A 19,859-nucleotide genomic window follows, 5' to 3' on the forward strand; every position below is an offset into this window, starting at 1 on the left:
AAGCTTCATTCAAATCGACACGAAAACCCATTTAGAATTTCATTTTTACTTAAGCTTCGTATATTTATTATTACTTTTTTGTTTAAATTTTCTCTCTCTCTCTCTCTCTCTCTCTCTCTTTCTCTCTCTGTGTGTGTGTGTGTATGTGTCTCTGTCATTCTCATTTTTATTCTTGATTGGATCGAGAAAAAAGAAAAATATAAAAGAATAATTACGTCGTTGAAAGCTTGTGACAGAAATATACTTAATCCAATAATGAGAATAATAATTACATAACGATTATGATAAACGAACGACGAAGAATGAAAAAAAAAAGAAAAAAAAAAGAAAAATGAAAAATGAAAAGATAAAAGAAAAGAAAAGAGAAGAAAAGAAAAAAACCATTTCTTTTTTTTTTTTTTTTCTTGAAACGAAACACAAATGAAAATTGGAAATCGTCTCGTAATGGAAACGAGCACGACGAGTTGGTGTTATACCGGCGATTATCGATTCGTTCTTACGAAGCATACAGTTGGTACGGCCTAGAATAGGAATAACTGAAGATACGACATTATACCTAAATAAGTAAAAGTACCTAACCATTTGGTCAAGCTCGTTGAAATGTAAAAGGTATGTAGAAGAATAATGTCGATTTTCATATTCTATCTCGGTATATGGCTCATTTAATGTCCCAAGGATAAAAACGGACCAATCCGTTATTCTCCTATCCCTCTTTCCTCTCCCTTTTATTTGATCGTCTGATCGCGTTACATCCATTTCTTGTTTCGTAGCAAACATTTATTTTTCGAATGAGGAGAGGAGTTTGTGGTCGATAATCGACACGCCCAGTCTGTCGCCAGCTCTTCCAAATATCTTTACTGAAAGCTTACAGTTTTATTTCATTATAAACGTCAAGATTTAAATTCAATTATAACAATTATTATCGAATATATTTTTGAGGAAGAAAAATTCGAAAAGCTTTTTTCTATTTTTTCCTTTTGTTTCTTTCTTCCTTTTTTCTTTTCTCCTTTTTGTTTTCTTCTCTCTCTCTCTCTCTCTCTCTCTCTCTCTCTCTCTATCTCTTTGTTTTGCGTTCATTTTTCTCTTCCTTTACGATTTTTATCCTAGTGAACATACATATAACTCGATTTAATTTTGATAAATGGACAGTAAAATTTTAACGAGCGATTTTCGTGAATAAATAAGGAGTAAAATGGATCTTGATAAATAAAATCGTACGTTCGATGTGCACTAAAGCTTCGAATTTGTTAAACGTAAGTTCAACGTACCGTTCTATGGGAATCGGTGACGTTCGATCGAGAACTTTGATAATTGGCAGTGCTTTTAAATCGGTGCTGTGTGCCAACCCATTGATTGAACCGATAACGTCTCGTTGCTTTGATGCTTTCGTAAAAAAAAAAAAAAAAAAAAAAAAAATAGAAAAAAAAAAACAAACAATATATATATATATATATAAAGAGAAAAAAAATTTCTTTCTTTATCAAGCACGTGTTGCCTATTTAGCTATTTTAGTGACTTTTTCTGTTTTTCTGGTTTTCTTTTTTTTTTTTTTTTTTCTTTTTATAAACAAGATTTAGGTCGAACGATAATCGAATTATTCCATAGTTAAATTATTATTCTCCCTTGAATACAATTTTCCTTTTTGTTTTCGAAGAAATAAAAAATCCTTTTTATTTCTTCAAAATCAACAAAATATCTATATAATTATCTAACATTGAAATTTCTTGAAAACTTTCTATATCTATAATTAAGGGAACTTTAGAACGAAGTATCACTTACGTTTCGCTGGATCAACGAAATTTCACGAGTGAAGTGATTTCTAAAGAGAAAAGTGATACCTCGAAGATGCATTGGTGTGAAAGGGGGAAAGGAAAAAAGAAAGTAGAAGAAGGGTTGAAAGGTGCTTTAGCACGAACGAACGAGTGACGTTCTCGAAGATAAGAGTTGAGAGTCACTGTCTTAAAACAGCACTGCGTGCCAGATCGATACCACGTCGGCTACCCTTAAACTCTCTGAAATACAGACCGATGTGAACGCAAAAGCATGTTTTTTTTACTTTCTCTCTCCCTCTCTTCCTTTCTCTCCCTCTTTCTCTCTCTCTCTCTCTCTCTCTCTTCCACATCTTATTAAAAAAAATAAGATCATCATAAGTGATAAGAATAACATTTAAAATCAAAATATCAAATCTTTTAGTCCTAAAAACTTGTTATTTGTTTATTTACCCACGAATGTAACAAAAATGAAAGAAAGTAAAAGGGAGAACGATCGAAAGATAATAAATAAATAAATAAATAAATAAATAAATAAATAAATAAATAAATAAATAAATAAATAAATAAATAAATAAATAAATAAATAAATAAATAAATAAAGAAGGAAATGAAAAAAGAGACGAATCTGTGAAAAACTTCGGAAATTATTTATTAAAACAAATCTTACACAAATTTATATACGAATAAAAGAAGAAAATTAGAAGTACGAAAAGAAAGAGTAAATCTTAAGTAAGAAATGAAAAATTAAAAAAAAAAAGGAAATAAAACAATTATTATCATAAAAATTTAAAATAAATCGAATTGATTGAATTTAATCGATTTACAATACCAAATGATGATACTCTGACTTTTCTTTTCTCTCTCTCTTTCTCTTTCTCTCTCTCTCTCTCTTTCTCTTTCTCTTTTTGTGTGTATCCCCTTCCTTTCTTCTCTCTCTCTCTCTCTCTCTCTCTCTCTCTCTCTCTCTCTCTCTCTCTCTCTAGCTTCTGCTCTCATTAACACGATGCTGGTAGTTCATCGTTGAAGGAGTCAAAATTACTGACAGTTCTTGCACGAAAACAACGCAATGCTCTTGGAGGGACTTGCATCGTGAGATGAGGGCAGACGCCTCGTTTGTTTCGTCACAATATGTGAGCTTACGAAGGCTCTTATTTACAGCACAGCCCTCTCGAACCTTTAAAATGGGGGTGTCAGGCTCGTGAACAGAAGAGAGCCAGGTTGCGGTGAGGGAGCGTAAGGTGAACGAGCTTTTTTACTATCTCTCTCTCTCTCTCTCTTTCTCTCCCTCTCTTTTTTTTTCTCTTTCACCCTCTTTCGCCATATATTTCTATCTCTGTCAGACTCCAACATACCTACACACATACACACACACACACATATATATATATATATATATGCATATGTATATATATGTACTATGAACGAGAACGCATAGAAAAAGAAAGGAGAGAAAAAAAAAGGGTGGCATTGGGTGCTGGTACGTATAACGCGAGAAGAAAGAGACAGAAGAGAGGGATGGATGGCATGAAATGTGGAGTAATAACGCGCGAGAGACGAAGACGAGAAAATATATCCCTCGAAGCTCGGAGATTTTAAGCTGCTGTTATTAATACCGAAGAAGTCGTCGCACTATAAGCAGACTTAGATGCTTCTATCTCTTCTTTTTCTTTTTTCTCCTTTTTTTTTTCTATTCTTTTTCACTCTTCATATCTCAACCGTCTTTCTCTCTCTCTCTCTCTCTCTCTCTCTTTTTTTTTTCTCTCTCTTTCTCTCTCTCTCTCTTTTATCACGTTATAATATCGATTAAAGGTTACTCACTTTTAATCAATCAACATTTCGAACAAATCATTAAGCCAATGTTTATGACTTGTTAAATATGCACGAATAAAATTATTTGAAAAATGGGTTGCTATTTAATTGATTAGAAATTGTTATCTTTAAAAATTGATTTTCAATTATATTTTATATGCAGGATGATTCTTTTAAATATGATCATTTAAATATCCCTTCGTATTATTGTGAAGCATAGAGAAATATTATTATTTCGACAAAACGCGAACGTTTCTTTTTTCTTTTTTTTTTTTTTTCTTTTTCCTCTTTAATGCAATCGATTTATTTGCTGTCTTCTTTCTTCTTGTTCTTCTCTTTGCTTTTTCTTTGTTCTTTTTTTCTCTTTTTCCTCGTTTTATTTTCGTCGATTAAATTGAAATCGAAACGAATGATTTATACAAAATCTGACCTAATCTAGAATTTTCTGACTATTACAGATAATTTTGTTATTTCACGTTTTGGGGGAAGGGGGGTAGGGGGAAAGGAAAAAAAATGATCGAATAGGTTCGTATCTTATCAACCATTCCCAAATATTCGATTTCTTTCTTGATCGAACATTTAGAAGAAAACTACACGAGTGGTATGAAACTGATAGGACGATGAGCTTTCGCATAACTATTTTATCGAGTTCGTTCAACCCTCCATCGTATAAGATACGTATATGTAATATATATATGTATATATATATATATATATATGTATATGGTATATAGATAACCACGTGTATTCCGGGAAAAATGAGATTTCAGAATGTTTAATCGAACGTTCAAATCATGATTTACACTCAATTTACGTTGACAATGTCTGTTGCTTTACGAACTGGAAGAAAAGTTCGTTTCTTTAATATCATTCTCCTGTTAATTCTGCACCATTTACATTTACACGAAACGATTCCGATATAATAAGATAGAAAAAGATAGAGATTTCTCTCTCTCTCTCTCTCTCTCTCTCTTCGTTGCAAAAATTTATTTGATTTTTAAAAAATAGCTAAGATATATAGATATATATTATCGAATAAATTTCAAGACCTAATTTTCTTCTACGAATATTCATGAACATATATATATACATATATGATTATTCATGATTCTATATATTATATATATATATATACTTGAAATTAATTCAATATTAAATCGTATTCATTTAAATAATCTTAAAGGATCTACCAAACGAATGTAATAGCGTTATACTCGAAATACATCAGTTTATATTCACACTTGGTGGAATATATGATAATGTCATATTTTTCGTATAATCTCACGAGTAAATAGCATTGTTATTCGTCGTTTCTACGTTGGTAGGCAATAACTGAAATTGAAAGAAGAGAAAGAAAAAAAAAAGAAAAAAGAAAATGAAGACAAAAGAATGGAATGAAATAAAGGAGATAGAAACTCATGATTCTGAAAGTTTCGCGATATTTTTTCATTGTGCTTTTAGTACCCGAATCTCTCTTTTTTTTTTTTCTTTCTTTTTATTTCCATGAAGAATTCAACTACAGTACTGATTTAATTCAACTACAGTACTGGTCGGACGTAGTTTTCGATAATACGAGAGATTCACGAGCATCGGAATCGATTTTGAATCGTTCGCTATTTTTCTTTTTATGTTTTTGTTTTTCTTTTCCTTTTTTTTTCTTTTTCTTTTTTTTTTGTTTCTTTTTTTCCTTTTCTCTTCTAATTTTTCAACGAGTTCGCTAATTTAGCATTCAAAAAAAAAAAAACTTATAAAAAGAGAACTGATATAGAGAAAAATATGACTCGAACGTCGATAGAAAAAAAAAAAAAAAATAAAAAATAAATAAAAAATAAAAAAAGAAAAAAAAATCTCACTCGTCTCCTATTCGTGTGAATGGATCAAAATAAAAGAATATTCTAGATAAAAAGGAAATAATTCAATTCAATTGTTAATCCTTTATAACTTAAATTTTCTTTTTTCTTTTTTTTTTTTTTTTTTTTTTTCTATCGTACCCATAACAAAAAATTATATTATATAACGTAAAAGTTATATAGCGCATTATTTGTAATAATTTAAATATAAAAAGATGCAAAACTTTTTTTTTCGAATAAAACGAAAATGTTATTTTTTAATAATGCACATTAACGAACGCGTGAAACGTCAAATTCATATTCATTAATATCGAATGGAAACGAAAATACGTATAAAATTTGTATAAAATCAAAATTTCTTAATATATGAAAATATCGAATTACTCGTTCATTACTCAAGAATATTCGATCGAGTTTAATTTTGAATTTTTGTGAAAATCAAACTCACTTCGCTACGATGACCACGGAGGTTGTAGTTTGCTCGTAAAGGAAGTTCCGCTGCTCTGGTACGACAGTGTGAAGTGGTAAATGTCACTCCGACTAGACCACGAGCATTCCCGGTAGCTAACCAACCCTCCTGATAGTAATTTGTACGATCGAGCTTCCATCCTTCGTCCTGCAAAAAAGAAAGAAAGAAAGAAAGAAAAAAAAAAGAAAAAAAAAAGAGAAAAAAAAAAAGAAAAAAAACTTCATAAACCACACATTTCGCCAATTAATTCTTATTAATTAAAGAAGATGAAAAAGAAAAGTAGAAAAATGAAATAAAATGAAAAGAAGGAAGTCATGGATTAAACGAAAATATAAAATATAAAATTGTACATTCTTATTGTTATTGTTAAATTTCTATATACGATATAAATGATTTTCTTACTATAATGAGATTATTATTGTAGCATATAGTAGTGTAAGACTAATGTTCGTTAATTAATAGACGTATCAAATAGTAATTAGAAATACAGGAAATGTTCGATCCTTTCAACCAATTACTATTCCGTCTCCTTTTAGAAACGATCGAAATCATTTCTATCTCTATGAAACATTTCAATACACCGAACGATCATCAATGTGTCGTCCATTGTAAACGAACAATCAACGAGACGGAATTAAGTCTGATCGAGTAGAGAACGAATTTCTTTTTTCTTTTTTTTTTTTTCCTTTTTTTTTTTTTTTTTCTTTTGTCTTTTACCTCCCCTCGTCGTTCTATCTCCTAAGAAACGACATTAATAGCTTGTTTGTATTTTTCAAGAAGAAAAAAACGAAGAAGAAAAGAAAAAAGGAGTAATAAGTGAAAATCATTGAGAAAGAGTATCAAAGAGGGAGTATCAAAGAAGTTATTCGATATCTCTTTAATGGTTTAGAAAAAGAGAGAGAGAGAGAGAGAGAGATGGTTAGATAGATAGATAGATGGATAGAAAGAGAGACTGAACGAAAATCGTCTGGGTCACGACTGCTGTTTGAAGAATATTCGATTACGAGAAGCCCGACGCATTCGCTCACGGCGATGGTGAAGTTAGGGTGCTAGTCCGTTGCCAAGGAGAAAGATGAAATTCTCGACGGAAATGAAGCCGAGCGGAGGTTCGTATTGCAACAAAATGAGAGAGAGAGAGAGAGAGAGAGAGAGAGAGAGAGAGAGAGAGAGAGGAGGTGAACATTTAGTAGGCGTTTCGTCCAAGAAATTTAATTGAAGGAAGCAACCATTCTCTCTTCTACATACGTATGTAATTGGCCAATTACATTTCGCAAAAAAAAAAAAAGAAAAAAAGAAAAAAAAAGAAAATAAAGATCTCTTTTCATTTCCGTCCGAATTGAAATGAGATTTTGCACGAAAGAAAAAAAATTTGTTTAGGAGAATAGTCGTCTAAAAGAAAGAAAAAAAAAGATAGAAAAAGAGAAAACAAAAATTATGAGAGTAATATGTTTTTTCTATTTCTTTTTTTTCCCCATTTCTTCTTCTCTTTTTTTCTTTTTTCTTTTTTTTTCTTTTTTTTTTTTTTGTTCTTAATTGAATAAAACAGATTCTTCGTCGAAGTGAAAAAATTGTACCCTGTTCTTAGAACGATACTCGAGTACCTAAAATCGCCCTCGTAAATTACCCTTAAGTGAAAAGAGCCAGAGAGAGAGAGAGAGAGAGAGAGAGAGAGAGAGAGAGAGAGAGAGAGAGAGAGAGAGCTTTCTCTCATGCGCTAAGTAGTAAACTCGAAGAACAAAGGCTTTGGTATGACTTAACCAGTAGAACAATGGATGCGTTTGACTCGTCCAAAGAAATCGCCGCGGAGAAGCGAAATTTTCCAAGTCGATCTTTTCGTTCTTCTTGTTCCTAAAAATTGTTCGATAAATCGTGTCTCCTCTGAAAGAGTTTATTTTCATTCTTCTCCCTCCCTCTCCCTCCTTCTCTCTCTCTCTCTCTCTCTCTCTCTCTCTTTCTCTCTTTCTGTCTCTTGTCCCTGTCTTTGTTTCTCTGTCTTTTTCTACCCTCAATGTTATTATCGAGCGAGGAAGGAATTTTCCTTTTAAATTATTCAACGATACGGTTTTAATGCCGGTCGGGGGTTCGTTTGCATATCAGTCAAAAAAAAAAAAAAAAAAAGAAAAAAAGAAAGAAAAAAAAATAAAAAGAAAAGAAAAGAACGAAAAAAAAAGCCAGAAAAAAGATTAAAAAAAAAAAAAAAGAAAAAAAGAAAAGAAGAGCAAAAGGAACGAGAAAGAAAAATAAAACGTAAAAGAAGACAAAAGAAAAATGAATATTCTGAAATCTCTCGTGTATCAGTGGTGTAGTTAATGAATGATATTATAAATTCGTTTGAAAAATCTTTGAGAAAAATTCTCCGAAGGGAACGTCGTCGTCGTCGTCGTCGTCGTCGTCGTCGTCGTCGTCGTCGTCGTCAAAAGTTCGTCGTAGTTACAATATAATTTTCTTATTCAACTTTTGTTAGGTGAAAATATTAACGCAAAAGAGTTGCCGTTGTTCAAGTTGCCTCATTAAAAATTTTCGCTTGCACGCAAAATATTGCGTTTTACGTTAGCAAAGTAATAGAAGTTGGTGACGTAGATTTTAAGGATAGCGTGAGCTTATGAAGGATTATCCATAAGGAACTTGTGGAAAAGGAACGTTGATAGGAAGACTTTGGAGTTTCTCGCAAGACGGCACGGGTCGGATCGTTAAAAGCAAAGCTTTCTAATTTTCGAAGGCAAGCACCTCCTACCATGCAAACTTGCGTGTCTAAACATCACCCATAGAATTACCAATGCAACGTGCTTAGGAATCGGTAGATTTAACTGTAAGAAGATGCGAGAACGACGAAATAAATGTTTCAGAATGTTTCATAAAGTGAGTACCCAAGGAGGTGATCCTTTTCTCTATCATTTCCTCTCTCTCTCTATCTATCTCTCTCTCATTCTCTCTCTCTCTCTTTCACTCTCTCTATCTGACTGTCTCTCGGGGTTGCTGAAGAGTAACTTACAATAGAAACCAATTCAAGTACATTCAAAGTTCGAATGGAAACATTTAATTCGATTAAAATCCTATTCAGACCTATAAATATTTCTAAATCGTTTTGTGAATAATTTCGTCTTTTTCTTTTCCTTTTTTTTTTTCTTTTTTTTCTTTTTTTTTTTTTTTTTTTTTTTTTTGTAATTTACGAGCACAGTCTTTACGAGCTATTATCTCTTTTAATTTTGTAGATATAATACCTATATCCATATATACATACGAAAGTGAATGCGTTTAATTAAATTTTCCTATTTAATTATCATTTAGTCTCGTGTAACTCGTAATAAGAACGATTACTAAGAGAAAAAAATTTTTTAAACGCTCTTCTTTCCATCTTTCTCTCTCTTCCATTTTATTTTATCTATTAATTCCAATTGAATAAAGAAGAAAACTTTTTGTTATTAAAGTTTCAATGATTAATGTTCACTTTAAGAAATAGTAAAGGAGAATGGAAAAAAAAAGAAATAAAAAAACACAAAAAAAAAAGAAATAAAATAATCGAAACAAAAAGAAATACATGAAAAATATTTGAATGGTGAAACGATACTTGTTAATCATTTTGACAAAAACAATATACTCGAAATAAGGGAGATGAAAAAACTTGACGAGCATATGCTTGCGATACGACGTTTTCTCGTCAAGAGGCAGGTGCTTCTTTTAAGTGGTACTATTCGATTTAAACGAGAACAATAGCTCTGGCATCACGAGCAAAACGGGTTTCGATAATGACATTATCGATTTAAGCATGATTCACCATGCGAGTGTATAATTCGAATGATATAACATTATCCTTTTTTTAATATTACTTGTCAAATTTCTTATTCCCACTTCTCCTAGTTCTCATCTTTTTCCACTTTATCTTGTTTCTCATATTAATAAAAAATATGGAAAATATGAAAAAAATATTTCTCAGTATACAAGCCAGTATATATATATATATATATATATATATATATATATATATATATATATATATATATATATGTATGTATATATGTATTTATATATTTACTACTTCTTTTTTATTTTTGATCTTCTTCATTTTTATTATTTATTTCAACGAAGACACAAAATTATTTTTTTATTTTCTTTCTTTCTTTCTTTCTTTCTTTCTTTTTCTTTTTTTTTCCTTTTTTTTTCCTTTTTTTTTTCCCCTATATTTTTCTGCACTAATATCCTTATCTTCTCTCTTTCTCTTATGCTCTTTAGTCGTTTCATTCCTTATTTCATTTTTCTTTCGACGTTGAAAGGAACAAGTTTTTCCATTTACAAAGCAACCCCACGTTTTTTCTCCTATGTCCCTCTGTCAAGAACTTTTCCATAGAACAAAACAAGGATTTTTATAAAACCCAACATAAACCTACAATTGATCTACCACCGTCGAAGCGGACGTCCTTGCTTCATCTTCTTCTTCTTGTTGTTCTTCTTTTTTTTTTTCTTTTTTCTACTTTTTCTCTTTTTTTTCTTTGTTTTTTTTTTCTTTTTTCTTTTTTTTAATTCAAACGAAGAAAACCGAACGTTACTGGTTTCCTTTAAATATTATCGTAAGGGTAACTACGAATAAATACTACGTTTATAACGTTTTGACAAATCATTCGAATTGTAAATAAAACTCGGATTTTATTTTGAATAAATATGTCGAAAAATTATTCATATTTATTTTGAATAAATATGTCGACTTTGAGAATTATAATCGACTTCTAAATCATACGTTAAAATAAGAGAATAAATTCTCTTAAGATTTTCTTTTCAAATTTATAATATATAGATAGTAATTTCATAACTATGATATGATTAGTAAATTTGTTTTTACAAATCGGTCGATTGAATATTCACGATGTGAAGGCAAACGTTTCATTGAATATTCATGTCACTATGAATATTCAAAAACAAAAAAAATCAAACGAAAAGAAAAAACAAAAAGACGCATATATATATATATGTACATATATACAAGGGTAAAAATAAAATTTATTTTCTATACAGAACGAAAAATTCGCTCGTTTATCTATATCATTGGTAGTATAAAAAAGAAAATATATATATATATTTTTTTTCTACATTTCCATGATAAATTTATTTTCTATTCATATGAAAATAATCGGCTTGGAAACATTCTAACTTAGTTCCAATGTTAAATCATTAACGTCATTTTTAAAGGGTCAACTCTTTAATGGCTTCATACGTGAAGACGTATTCATAAAATTTATGGATTCGTCTAATAAAAGTTTCTCAATGGAAGCTACAAATTTAACGTAGAACTATCAAAATGATCAATATCACGAAAAATCGATCGTTATTTTTCTTCCTTGACGAAAATAATCGATCCTCCTTATCGTTTCAATTAATTTCAAGAATGATTGAGAATTTTAATCGTTTCTCGTAATAAACGGCTTCTCGATTGAAATACATGAAAATAATTTTTTATTCGTACGAAATAAAACCAACTTTTTAAAATTTACAAATTAAAATTAAGACCAACGTTTCGCATTTTATAAGAAAAGAAAAAACAAGACAAAACAAAACAAAACAAAAATAAAAAAGAAACGAACTTAATGACGATAATTTAAAAGCTATAACAATCCACGTTATCCTCTTTACTTTCACGAATTAACATCTCGATATACGTCAATTGGTATTTTAATCGAACGATATATTTCAACCATAAGTTCGATCATAATAATATCATCGTGTTTGAAATAATTTAATTTAATGATTATCTATCGTAATAATAATGTATAAATATATAATCGATCGAATGATACCCAAACGATATTTTATATGTATTATATATACGAACGATATTTTATATGTGTGTATATCGTTAGTGTATCTAAATATATCTACATGTGTGTCACGTGCTTAAGTGCAAAAACTCTTGTGAATGGGAACACGAGCGTGGCCAAAAACTTGCGAGAGATTGCAACACTGAAAGCGAGAGACTGAGATTAATTGAACGTCATTGCCTTTAGACGCGCTCGCGGTCCCTTTGTAAGCCCTTTACGTGGGCTCAGACTTTCAGTATACTCGATGTGTCGTCGATCTCTCTCTCTCTCTCTCTCTCTCTCTCTCTTTCTCTCTCTCTCTTTATCTCTTTCTTTGTCTCTCTATTCTCTTTGAAGATAATATTAGGGGTTAATACCTATACCTTTTACCACACATTCTTTTATACGTGCGATCGAATAAAGAGAAAGGAAGAAAAGAAGAAAAGAAAAATGAAAATGTTTTCATCTCTCTCTTTCTTTCCCTCTCTCTCTATCTTATCTTTTTTCTTCCTTCCCTTTCCCTTCCTTCCTTCCCACGCTGTAGAAAAATTTGGCATTAAAGAAAAGAAAAAAAAAAAAGAAAAAACGACACATCCGTTCTAATTGATAAGATTGATCGGAGAGAAAGAGGAAAAGAAAAAGAGAAAAAAAAAAGAAGAAGAAGAGAGATCGGGGAAAAAAAAAGAAAATGGAAAAAGGAATAAAAAACATCCCCTGACAAAAATTGAATAAATTAGAAGAAATATTACGAATTATTTTAATTATTCGATTATAATTTGCATTGATATGCAATGGGCAATTGTTCGAACATATGTATGCACGTATGTATGTATATATGTATGTATGTATAATATCATGAAATGAGAACCACTTGAGACACCAGGCATGATCTTAGATCTTGAGGAAGCAGAAGTAGCAGGCTCTGCCAGTATAACGTTACTCATAGGGTTTCTCCCTTTACGAAAGTTCTCTTCTTGTTCCCTCGTGTTGCATCATCGTCGTATGCCTATAAAGAGAGGGTGAATCCTACCTTACATACTATATATATATATATACATATACATATATATATATATACCCCCTTCTTAAGAGAAGACTTTGCTCCCCCTCTCCCAACGGATTCCAATCTTCCTTGGACCTCTTTGATGTGGCCTGCCGATTCTCCAAGGGATTATTAACCGACCTCCAGTCGAACGAAATCATCCCTTGGAGATTTGAGAAAAAAAAATGTTTTATCTTTCTTTCCATTCTTGCACGGTACGTTTAATCGCTCAGATTTTTTTTAAAGAAAAAAGGAGAAAAGAAAAAAGAGAGAGACAAAAAGAAAAAATATTTATTACGGAACACGTTATTTGACTTTAAAAAAAATTAATGAAACTTCAATTTTATTTCCGTCAGTCTTTTGGCATGCGTACATAAATACATACATTCGATTTATTCAATTTAAAAATTCACACGTTATTCGAATGGACAATTTTAAGAACGAAAAAATTAATTTCTAATTAAGTTACATCGGTCTGTCGTATGTTATCTCACATAGATAATTCACATTTATGACATATTTTAATATTTAATGCGATAAAAATTCCTTGTACCTTTTTATCTTTCTTATTTATTTATTTTCTTTTTTCTTTTCTTTTCTTTTTACGTTTCTTATTTTCGTCGATCTGTTGAATGCAACAGAATGAATATTTTTTTGTTTGTTCTCTCTCTCTCTCTCTCTCTCTCTCTCTTTCTTTCTCTCTTTCTCTTTTTTTTTTCTCTTTCTTGTTTTTTTTTTTTTTTTTTATTTTTTTGCGCGTTAACGATTAAACAAACAGACCGAGTCAATGATATAACGAGAAATTAGGAATAGTTGATGCTCTCGTAGATGGAGATCTGTAAGCGATGAGGGGAATCGGATATTAATTTCGTGCTGCGTTTGACACGAACGCAGAGACGAAAATGACAGTTGAATCGGTTAGCACGAGAACACGACAAACTGATTTCACGCTCCACATCTGTTAACTCAACGTACTTACACGCACCACCGATTCCACGAGCTAATCCATTCTGAACTTCGCCACTTCACGATTCAACAATGTAAGTGGTTATAGGTCGTCCTTTTCTTTTTTTCTAACTCTGTCTTTCTCTTTCTCTTTCTCTTTCTCTCTCTCTCTCTCTCTCTCTCTCTCTCTCTCTCTTTTTCTCTTTCAAATTAGCTCCTATTTCTTTTTACTTCGTCCTTTTTATTTATTCTCCTCGCGTGATAACGATTCGATCGACTGACATTACCCTTGAGTTGGCTTTCCAACTTGGCCACGTACACATTGCGAAACCTCATTTCTTTTTCTTTTAGATTGACCTGGGTCGGCCAAGATCAACCAACAACTTTGACATTTCTCTTTAACTCGATCGTTCGTATCATTGTATCATTACAAAAATATGACGAAATTATCAAAAAAAAAAAAAAAAAAAAAAAAAAAAGAAAAGCAATAAATAAATAAATTAATTAAATTCAAAAAAGGAAAAAAAGGAAAATGTCAACGTATTCGATATTTCGAATTTATGAAATATTTTATATAACATCCTATGGAAGCATGTCACTGTTTAATGTAATAAAGTAAAGTAAGATATATAAATAAGTTTTAACGTGAAAAAAAGATTTGTCATACCTAAAAAAAAAAAAAAAAAAAAAAAATAAAAATAAAAAAAAAAGTAAGAAGTTTTTATCGAACAAATTCTATTCGTGCTATCTTTAAGCTCTTACGTGATTACGTGTCTTCGTCCATGGATAAACGACGAAAATCTGTTTGCCTTCTTTTCATAATTCGTTCGACTAGACAAATTCTAAAACTTTACGTTTCAAAGATTCTAAATCGATATTCCCTAATTACGTTATTATCGTCTTTATACGAAAATAACTGCTGAAATAAATAAAAAAAAAAAAAAGAAAAAAAAAAATAGTTTGGTGCTTCGACTCAACAATGAAATTATCGATCGACATATCGTAGAAATAATAAATATATAAAATTAACTTTAATAATATTTTGTTAATTAGGAAAAAGAGATCTATGAAAGTATATAAAATGGATGAAATATAATGAAATTTTGCAGTAGAATTTAAAAATTATATAGTTTAAAAAAGGGAGAGAGAGAGAGAGAGAGAGAGAGAGAGAGAGAGAGAGAGAGAGAGAGAAAACATTTTATGCAAACGAAGCATCATTAGTGGAAAGTCTTTTCAACGACACCGTGTTTGTGTGTGTATCATTACGGTTACTTTTTCTTTAGATTAATAGATTGCTACGAATGAAAAATTTGAAAGGTTAAATAAAAGTTTTACCATTAAAAAATTCATTTTATATTTTCCATTAACATTTAACATTTAAAAAAAAAATATATATGTATATATATATATATATATATATATATATATATATAACATTATTATACATGTGCCTTCGAATGTTTAAAACGTTCAATAAATCGATTTAATCGATGTCTCATAAGAAGTAACATCATCGATATTCCTTTTGATAGAAAATCCATTCAGGGATTCTAATCGTAAGAAGAAAGACTATATGCTTATAAATTCTTTATCGAAACTTTCTAACCTACTTAGAACGATGCTTGTTTAGCTTTACGTTTTATTGGCGTTCCAACTTTATACCTACTTGACTCTCTCTCACATACACACACACACACACACACACACACACACACACACACACACACACACATACACAAACACAAAGAGACACACACATATTTATATTGATATATAAAATATATATTAAACCGTAGAAAGTATCTTCTATCCATCCATCTATCCATCTTTCCTTTCTTCAATGAATTTCGATCTATTTTTCTCTGGCATCTTAATTGGAAGAAAAATAAAAAAGGAAAAAGAAAAAAAGAAAAGGAAAAAGAAAAGAAAAGAATTTTATTTTTTAAATATCAATATATAGAATAATCGTACCTCGGGTGATTCGTCCGGAACTTTGCCCATCCAGCTGAGCGAGAGTATATTACAGTCGCACTTGGCGTTGTTATTCTTCTCAAAATGAAGATGCATGATCGTTTAGATTCCTCTCTTCAGTTCGTCAAACGATATTAACACCAAAAACGATCCTTGACTTCGACCACCTTGATCTAACAGCGATGGACAACACGCTAGTCCAATGTAAAATCGAGCTTCCTCCTCTCATGACCGTTCAAGGATCCGCGATCGATAATCTCGTATGGTCACCCAGGAAACGGGCAACTCGAATTTTCTTTCCCTCTATCTCTCTCTCTTTCTTTTTTTATGTTGTATATATATACTATATATATATATATATATATGTATATGTATTTCATATATATGTATATATATATATGTATATATGTATATATATATAAATATATATATATATATATATATATATGTATGTATGTATGTATGTATATATAAATTCTTGTCAGCTGGCAAAACGTGAGATTATCGAAAGACTAAACAACTACGTGTTATCAATCTTCATGGGATCACGAAGAAAAAAAGAAAAAAAAGAAAAAGAAAAAAAAAAGTATCAAATGTTCCTTCCCAACACAATATTTCTTCTTCTATTCTTCTTCTTAATATTTATCTATTTAACGTAGATTTAAACATCTTGATTATCGTTACAATTTCACCTGCCGCCATTTTGCCGGCTGGAACCTCCGCCTTTCCGTTTTACCTCTTACTATCTATCTATACATTTCTCTCTTTATCCCTATAAATATCAATAGACGATTCGATTTAGGCGCGAATTATGAGAATACGAGAGAGAGAGAGAGAGAGAGAGAGAGAGAGAGAGAGAGAAAGAGAGAGAATGAAAGAGAATGAAAGAGAATGAGAGAGAATGAGAGAAAATGAGAGAAAATGAGAGAGAATGAGAATCAGAAAGGGAAAGAGAAAGAAAGAAACAGAGACACAGATAGAGACAAAAACAGAGAGAGAGTGAGAGAGAGAGAAAGAGAAAGAGAGAGAGAGAGAGACCGTTTTAAAAGTCTTCGTGGAGGAGGCCAAGGCCGAGGGGAAGGGGAGATGATAAAACAAAAAAAGAAACGATAATATATAGTAAAATCTTGACGTTCTTATATCACGAAGCTTTCGATGGAAGCTTTCGACGCGAGTTTACACGTCCGACTGAGAAAGCTCGAGCTCTAAACGCACGAGACTTCGTATCCTCCACCACCACTGGCACCACCACCACCACCACCACCACCACCAGCAGCAGCATCGCTACCACCACCTCCACTACCTCCGCCTCCTCCTCCGCCTCTACCTCCTCCGCTACTACTACTAATGTATTACTAATACATATCAACGAAAGCTACGATGTCGATTACTACTATGATTATGATGACGACGACTACAACTACGACGACTATGACGACAACGACGACGACAACGACGACAACGACTACGACGACGGACTACGACAAATACAATGACGACGACGACTATGACAACGACTACAACGACTAGGACGACTAGGACGATAAGTACGACGAATACGACGACTCTACTACGACTACAACGACATGTCGTGTTCTACTGCCGTGTATTGATTGCCACCAGCGCGAAACGTAGTCTCAACGGTACCTATCTATACTAAATTCTCAGCTTTGAACTGTTCCTGAATTGAACTGATCTCTCTTGACGCTCCTGACGCCACTCTCCTGATTTTATCGCAAAATATATTTAACACGTTTCCATCAAACCCACATACGTATATGTATGCATGCATGCATGTGTGCGTGCGTGCGTGCGTGCGTAAATACATACGTACGCTTTTATTATGTTTTAAAAATTCGTTCAACCTGTTTACATTTTTTTTAAATCGACAATCTATATATTATTCATCGGTTACTGTTACCATCAATGGAATTCCACGATAAAAATAACTTTTAGCTAGCTTGACGATATACGTGTTCCAAAATACTTTTCGGAATTATGCTTCAATATTTTCTTTTGGATTGTTTTATGTCTTACACGTGTGTTTTTGCACGAGAGAGACGACGTCTAATAATATACCCCTCGGGATGTCTCTAATATTGTGATCGACTTTTGACAACGGGAATCGTGTTGATGCTTATACCGTGTCCTTCAAATGACTGAACTTTTCCGAAGAATAAAACTTGAATATATTTACTCTATTATATAACATTTCTTTTATCTCTCTCTCTCTCCCTCTTTCTCGCTCTTTCGCTCTTTCTTTAATTTTATATATATATATATATATATATATATGTGTGTGTGTGTGTGTGTGTATGTATGTATATCATATATAATATATGTAATCCATATGAGTTATTTAATATATACAGAACGTAAACATGATTAAATATAACGTTAATTGATATTTCTATATAAGTATAATTGTTCGAAGGCATTTAAATCACGTGTTATAGTAATTGTCATTCATATTTGACAGCTTTTACCGCGTGATTTTCTAGTAAACTACTTTACCTTACTACTTTATCGTATCGTAAGTTCATTGATAAATTCCAACAGAGGTCTCATGAATCGTAATTATATGAATTTTAATTATCATCCGATAGATGTCACTTTAATGTACGCCGTGTAGTATCGTACGCGGTAAATACTACTAGCATGTAACATGCTATTATATTATTTGCAATTATAGAATCGTTTACTTGATAGCTTCAATTTAAAAAAAATAAAAAACAACAAGAAATTAATTCTTTTTGAAAGAACATACGATGGATTATAAGGAGGAACAACGAAATGAAATCGAGGCTTTGGAATCGATTTATTGCGGAGAATTGGAAAGTATGAAAATTTTTATTTCCTTTATCATAACCTATAATTTTCTTTTCCATTAAAAGTAATTATTTTATATTTCATAAACGGACTATATTCCTTATCGTATTTTATATTATAATTACAATTAAATTATTTGTAATATAAAATTAATATATTGACTTTATAAATGGTTTTGTTTTTTTTTTGTCTACCTTTAGTATTAAGTACAGAACCATTCTACTCGTTTGCTATACCAATCAAGACAGAAGAATATGAAGCTGAAACAGATAATGGACTGAGTTGTAGATTAGAATTTACTTATACGTCAAAATATCCAGACGAACCCCTTGTTGTTTCTATTCAAGATCCAGAAAATTTTGAGAACGGTAGCGGGGAGAAATTGAAGGAACATTTGGTCGAACAAATGAATGAAAATTTAGGTATGGTAATGGTATTTACGTTAGTTAGCGCATCACAGGAATGGATGAATGTACAATGGGATAAAATCAAATTGCACAGAGAAGAATCAGCCGCTTTGAAATTAAAAGAGGAGGAAGAAGCTGAAAGAGTAAGTTATGATACATATGAAATGATTATAATATTTGTCTTTTATTTAATTAAAGGATATATTGTTCTTTTATATTTTTCAAATAGAAAAGATTCGAAGGAACAAGAGTTACCGTAGAAACGTTTCTTAGTTGGAAGGAAAAGTTTGACGAAGAAATGGGATATACTAAGAGAAGAGAAATGGCAGAGCGAGAGGGAAAGAAATTAACCGGAAGAGAATTATTTATGACTGATAAAACATTGGATCAATCCGATCTCAAATTCTTAGACGATGGTAAAGAATTTTTCTCTCTGTCTTTTCTTTTTTTTTTTTTGTGATAATAAAATGATATGATCATTATTTTATATCAGGAGATGCAGTTAAAGTCGATGAAAGCTTATTTCAAAATCTCGATGATCTTGATTTGGAGAACGACGATGACGACGACGACGACGTCGACGACGACGACGACGACGATCCAGATTTTGATCCAAACTCTTCCTATGAGAGTGCCTAAAGAAATCTAAACTAATAATTATCTATTAAGTGCTTATTTTCATTTAAATGACCATCGAGAAAGTTCATACGACTTACTAAATGTTCGAACTTAAAATTAATAAGTTAATGTAATTTTAAGTATTGAGATATTTTAGTGAGATATTAAAAATTAGAAATCAAAACTGAAGGTACATCTTTAAGATAAATTTTTTTTCGAATGATCGGTGCTGTTCTCGTAATACATTCGATGGCTACTATAATAAGTAATTATTGTAATTAACGATTGATATATAAGAGAGAGAGAGAGAAAGAGAGAGAGAGAAAGATGGTTTGTCAAATGATCGAAATAATTTTTATAA

At 31.2% G+C, this 19,859-nt stretch overlaps 2 protein-coding genes across 9 annotated transcripts in view; one reads left to right on the top strand and one right to left on the bottom strand.

Moving 5' to 3' along the window:
- Positions 1-17,698, bottom strand: part of Tusp (WD40 superfamily protein Tusp) — a 32,483-nt gene extending 14,785 nt beyond the window's left edge. For 3 of the 8 annotated variants that reach the window (XR_014982867.1, XR_014982866.1, XM_035872399.2), the window contains exons 1-3: positions 16,337-16,865; positions 15,645-15,987; positions 5,880-6,047 (exon numbers count right to left, since the gene is read on the bottom strand). Coding sequence is in view for 6 of the 8 variants with exons in the window: in XM_035872399.2 (XP_035728292.1) it covers positions 5,880-6,047; positions 15,645-15,740 (264 nt within the window). In the remaining 2 variants the exon portion in view is untranslated. Of the gene's footprint in view, positions 1-5,879; positions 6,048-15,644; positions 15,988-16,328; positions 16,866-17,681 lie in introns of those variants that run through there. The other 5 variants (XM_035872390.2, XM_035872389.2, XM_085660918.1 and 2 more) reach the window with 5 other exon arrangements.
- A 560-nt stretch (positions 17,699-18,258) lies between these two features.
- Positions 18,259-19,846, top strand: LOC118444207 (RWD domain-containing protein 1). The gene is made up of 4 exons (XM_035872256.2): positions 18,259-18,482; positions 18,674-19,023; positions 19,110-19,296; positions 19,374-19,846. Exons 1-4 carry the CDS (start codon positions 18,413-18,415, stop codon positions 19,517-19,519), a joined length of 753 nt encoding a protein of 250 aa, XP_035728149.1. The 5' UTR covers positions 18,259-18,412; the 3' UTR covers positions 19,520-19,846.
- Positions 19,847-19,859: the final 13 nt, after the last annotated feature.

Source organism: Vespa mandarinia, chromosome 13, assembly GCF_050613455.1.
Source record: "Vespa mandarinia isolate Hongniang chromosome 13, ASM5061345v1, whole genome shotgun sequence".
NCBI classification, from domain to species: domain Eukaryota; kingdom Metazoa; phylum Arthropoda; class Insecta; order Hymenoptera; family Vespidae; genus Vespa; species Vespa mandarinia.